Below are 6,000 nucleotides of genomic sequence, written 5' to 3' on the forward strand. Positions count from 1 at the left end.
TTAACATAATACCGTAGGTTTAAACTGGTTAGTGAATTAACTTGTTTTCTAAATTCACTTGATTTTTAAAACATGAATTACCCACTTGGCTAAGTTCATACAGTGAGAGAAAGCACAGAAACACCCATCACACTGAACTCCACCCAAGCTTAGTCTTTTAGCTTTTAAGGAACATGGCATATGCTTCCCTGCAGGGGTGAAATTCAAAATTTTTCCCTACCGTTTCTGTGGGTGTGGCTTGGTGGGTGTGGCAGGGGAAGGATACTGCAAAATCTCCATTCCCGCCCCACTCCAGGGGAAGGATACTGCAAAATCCCCATTCCCTCCCCACTTTTGGTCAGCCAGAGGTGGTATTTGCTGATTCTCCAAACTACTCAAAATTTCTGTTACCGGTTCTCCAGAACCTGTCAGAACCTGCTGAATACGAGACCACCTTCTGCCACCGATAACCTCCCACCAGCCAATTTGCTCCCACAGAGAGGGTCTCCTCAGGGTGCCGTCGGTCAAGCAATGTCGACTGACGACCCCCAGGGGGAGAGCCTTCTCTGTGGGGGCACGAGCTACCCCCAGGAATACGACTGATCCCGGACCTCCGTACTTTTCATCGAGCGTTAAAGACCTTCTTATTCCAGAAAGCTGGGCTGGCTTAAAATTTTAATGGGTTATTTTATGGGGAAAGGGTTTTAAAATTTAGGGAACCCAAATTGATTTAATTCTGTTTTAATTCTTTTTAATTTTTATATTGTATGTGTTTTAAATTTTGGCTGTTCATCGCCCCGAGTCCTTCGGGAGAAGGGTGGTATACAAATTTAAATAATAAATAAATAAAAATAAATAAATTTCACCCCTGCTTCCCTGGCGTTTTGAAGGAGGACGACTACATGCACCAGCCCAAATTCCCTTCACCTGATCATTGCAAAGTGGGACAGATGGGTAATGAATAATAGATTATTACCATTTAAAAAGTTTTTTCTCTTCATTTTTGTGTAGGAGCTCGTGTCTGCTTGGGACAACTCCTTGCAAATATTGAGCTATTCAACACCTTTACCAGACTGCTGAGGGCATTTAGGTTGGAGCCACCAGAAGGTGTGGAACTCAGTGAAAAATCCGTAATAGGGGCAACTGTGCATCCCGCTCCCTACAAGATTTGTGCTCTCCCTCGTATCAGGACACCATAATATGGGCAAACAATAAGAGGGTCATGTTTATTACATGTTATGATCTCTCCCTTTTTCATTTCTTTGATCACCTTCAAGACTGGCTCTTCAGATCTTGCTGAAAGACTCCTCCTGGCATCTCTCAATATTCCTAACCATACTTGGCAGTCACATCTAGCTCTCTTATACTGATTGTGGTAGCGGCTATAGCTACCTGCCTAACCCCTGGAGAAGGGGCTAATGCAGGGGTGAAATGCTACCGGTTCACACCAGTTTGGGGAAACTGATAGCGGCGGCGGGTGGTTCGGAGAACCAGTAGCGGTGGCAGCGCAAGTCTCCCCTCCTGCCTAGATGTCATTACTTTCTGGTTTTAATCAAGAAGTAACCTGTTTTTTACCCTCTGTGCATGCTCAGAAGGCTTTGCGCATGCACAAAGGGTCCAAAATCACATGTGACACATGCACTCTCGCACTCCTGAACTGGTAGGGAAGGTTAGTAGATTTCACCCCTGGGGTAATGATGTAATTAGGGCTTGTCAGAAGTCTCCTGTTGCAATTGCTCATGGGATCATGGGTAATTCCTGGAGAAAGAAAAGGAGGGATTTATACTTAAGGGCCTGGGAGAATAACCAGATCTTCAAAGTCTTCTGGAACATCATTAGAGTGGCAACCACATAGCTTTCAGGAGGCACCTTATTCCTGAGAGCAGGTGCTGCAAGAAAGAAGGCACGCAACTTATGGAACTCTCTGGGTTCCATAAGTTGGCATTCTTTAATTGAAGAGACCTGGAGTGCCCCAACATTGTCAGCCTATTCTGGCTGGGCAGAAACCTTTGGAACTAGGTGGCCCTTCAAATAACCTGACCATGTGACATCGAGTTCCACCTCCATTTCTCTACATGTATCAATGTGCATGACTTTTAATATTATGCAATTTTAATAGCTTTCTCATCTTTTCAAATGGTAATAATTGTAGGAGACATAATAAATAATGAAATCTCTGCCTCAACAGTACTTGTAATTGTAAAATTAATATTGGTGCAATTTGCAAGAAGGCTATAACGACTTCTAAATATTCATCGTTAATTCTTCCTTTGCTATGATGTATAAGATCCTAGCAGCTGCATTTGCAAATATTACTGTTAATGTTGTTAATTTCATCATGGCTTGTTGTATTTCTGTGAATGTATTTGGTTAAGCAATGGATCAGTATATTGTAGCCTGTGCAAAATTAGAAAATATATATTTAATTAACCCATTTTCTTGGCCTGCATAATACAACGAAGCCTAAACTGATGAAACTGCTAGGACCCTAAATCAGATTAAGCCATTAAATCCTAATGATGTTTAAGTAACTAGGTTTGCAGATTGGGCACATACAGCTATTAACTGCTGGCAAGGCTGCTGCTGTGGAGATGAAATGAAGCTGATGCAGGAAACACATTTAATAGATGCTAATGATGCACTGTTGATATCACCTGGTGTCAGATCTGTGTATCTGTCATTCTTTGGAGGAAGGGAGGGGGATTTGGTTCTTGATACATTTACTTTCTATTTTCCTTTCTATGTATCCTATACCCTGCCTGTTGCAATATTTTCAGGATCAGACTCAATAAGAATAGTAAGAGTTAAAGGTTTAAATATATTTCCTTTTATTTACAATAGGCATTCTATATTCACTGAATATTCACAGATAGAAGCAAGGAAAAGGGTGCATGTAGCTCCTTATATATACAATGGGTGGAGCTATATGTGGGAGTGGTGAATTATGAATACATTAAGAAGTGAAGAATAAGTTAACCCCTGATACCCCGTTCATATACTATTTACACATTAGAGAATAAGGCATTTACATCTGACAAATCCCCCTCTAAATGCCGATTCGTTATGCAACACCAATTACATTCAGATTCAGGACAATACAAAACATACAACTTAGAAGTCAAATATTTATGTTGCTTAGAAGGTAAAGGCTTTGTCAATATGTCAGCTAATTGTTCAGAAGTATCACAATGCACTGCTTTAATAAATCCATCCTGAGATAATTGTCTCACATGTTTAAATTTTATATCTATGTGTCTGGACCTTTGTCCAATAGCATCAGATCTAGATATTTCAATGGCTGCTTTATTGTCTTCATGCATAACAAAAGGCAAAGCAGGTTTTTTCCAAACATCTGAAATTAAATCATTAAACCATACAAGGTTATTTGCAGCTTTGGATAAACAAACATATTCCGCTTCTGTCGTTGAAGTGGCCACTAGTTCCTGTTTACCAGTGTACCAGTAAACTGGACAGTCATTTAAGAGGAATATATAACCAGATGTACTTTTTCTACATGAGGTGTCTCCAGCCCAGTCCGCATCTGCATAACATGTAAGCTTTGGTTCTTTGTTGTCATTAGGTTCTAACATTAAACAAAAGTCTAGTGTACTTTTCAGATATCTTAAAATTCTTTTAACAGCTTCCCAGTGATACATTGTTGGTTTGCTGACATGTCTGGATAATAAATTGAGTGGTAAGGCGATATCTGGTCTTGTCCAATTAGATATATAAAGAAGTGAACCTATGATTGATCTATAAAATGTGTTATCCTTGAATTCGGGGGAAGATTCATCAGTATTTCTTAGAAAATCAGTTTGCATAGGAGTATCACAAGGTTTGGCATTGTTTAAATTGCATTTATTTAAAAGTTCTATGATCTTATCTCTCTGATTAAGTTTGAATCCCCTTCTAGTCTTATTAATTTGAACACCAAGATATTTGTTTACTTTGCCTAGAGTTTTCAACGAGAAATGTTCATTTAGCTTAGTTACAAAAGTTTCTCTTCTCTCTTTATGTTTTCCTATGTATAAAATGTCGTCCACATAAATCAATACAAATTCAATGTAATCATCACCCTTTTTGACAAAGAAACAGTTATCAGCAGTGGTAGCGTTGAAGTCCATGGTTTTAAGTACTTTTACTAAACAATCATACCATCGTTTACCAGATTGTTTTAACCCGTATAAACTCTTGTTTAACAACCAAATCTCATTTTTGTTTGTGTATTGACTGTGAGGTGCTCTTACGTATATTTCCTTATCTAGTTTTGCGTGTAGATACGCAGTCTGTATGTCATATTGGAATACATCAAGATTGAGTGCTGATGCTACCACTAGAGCTGTTTTGACACTCTCTGTTCTTACTGTGGGGGAATACGTGTCAGTATAGTCCTCCGGATATTTCTGTGCATAACCTTGTGCAACTAGTCTAGCTTTGTATAGAGTATTGCCTCCCTCTAAGTTTTTAATTTTATATATCCACCTGGTACCAATAATTGTTTTATCTTTAGGTGCAATTGCAGGTGTAAATACATTTAATCCCTGTAAACTTTCCATCTCTTTTTTCATCGCTAATTCCCATTTTTCTTTTTCTTCACGAGGGAGTTTTAACACTTCCTCATATGTATTAGGTGTTGTTGGCTCACCATCCATGTGCATTATATAATCCTTGTATTTATTTGGCATTTGATTTCTGGTGTTTCTAATAGTTTTTTCAGGTTTACTATCGTTATCATGCAAATATCTTGCTTCCTTTTTTGTTAGTGTGTCTGTCTTTATTTTGTGTTGGCTATTTGTCCAAGTTTTGGTTTTGTTTTTATATTTGTTGATATTTTGCTTTTCTATGGTCCCTTTCTCATGAGATTTTGTATCTTTATATTTATTTGGAAATATTTCATTAAGATGTAATTTAGACCAGTTGGCCTGTTCATGGAACACAGCTGTTCTGGAGACTATAAATTTGTTATTATTATCAATGAATCTGTACCCTTTAGTGCCAGTCTCATATCCCATAAATCTGAATCTTCTGGATACGTTTTCTCCCTTTCTTCTTAATTGCTTAGGTATGTGTACGTCTGCAGTGACTCCAAATATGTGCATGTGTGCTAATTTTGGTTTCCTATTATACATCACTTCATATGGTGTCTTATTTACAATGCTGGACCAGGTTCTATTTTGTGTGTAATTTGAATAATGTAAGGCTTCTGACCAGAATTGTTTGCTTAAGCCAGCATCTTCCAATGTGCATCTAATCATGGTTTGTAATGTTGAATTCTTCCTCTCTACAATCCCGTTCTGGAACGCAGAAAATGGACTAGATGTGTAATGTAACATTCCTTTGTCTTTTAACCATTGGGAGAATTCTTTAGACATGAATTCACATCCCCTATCTGTCATGATTTGTTTTATTTTGATATTATGTTGTGTTTCTATGCGTTTGTAAAATTCTTTAAATTTTTGAAAGGTTTCACCTTTGTGTTTTAATGTATAAACAAATCCATAGCGGCTATAATCGTCCACTATTGTCAAGAAGTAACGTTTTCTATAAGTGATTGATGGAGTTAATGGACCAACTAAGTCCATGTGTACTAAATCAAAAATTTTGTTAGTTGATCTAGTAGATTTTCTTGGCCTGGGACTAGTTTTTAGTTTTGTAGATTTACATACTGAGCATTCCAAATAGTTTTCACAATTTTTTATTTTAACACCTTCTGCGTGTTCAGTCATTTTTTGTACTACAGGAAAACTGGCATGTCCTAACTTCCTATGTAAGATGTGAGCACACTCATCATGAATTGGCTTACCTATTTTTGGTTTTTTTTCATTGTGTGCATCTATGTGATCATGAGATATTTTACATTCATCATTATCACTGTTGCTTATATTTTCATCATCTACTTCAATACAATCTTCCATATTTGAATCAATGTTATGCAACCATTTTTCTTTTGTTATCAGATAAGGTAGGCCTCCTTTAATCATCACAGTGCCTATATTTGTTTTATTCTTCTCCAAAGTCGCT

General features: G+C 37.6%; 1 protein-coding gene across 1 annotated transcript in view; it reads left to right on the forward strand.

The window, feature by feature from the left end:
- The window catches only part of LOC117660246 (cytochrome P450 2J5-like), a 34,468-nt gene extending 32,307 nt beyond the window's left edge, over positions 1–2,161 (forward strand). Inside the window, exon 9 of the mRNA XM_060684930.2 lies at positions 991–2,161. Coding sequence (XP_060540913.2) covers positions 991–1,178 — 188 coding nt within the window. The 3' untranslated portion in view covers positions 1,179–2,161. The remainder of the gene's footprint in view (positions 1–990) is intronic.
- The last annotated feature ends 3,839 nt before the right edge of the window (positions 2,162–6,000 follow it).

The sequence above is a fragment of the Pantherophis guttatus genome, chromosome 6, assembly GCF_059756535.1.
Source record: "Pantherophis guttatus breed Tessera chromosome 6, ASM5975653v1, whole genome shotgun sequence".
Lineage (NCBI taxonomy): Eukaryota > Metazoa > Chordata > Lepidosauria > Squamata > Colubridae > Pantherophis > Pantherophis guttatus.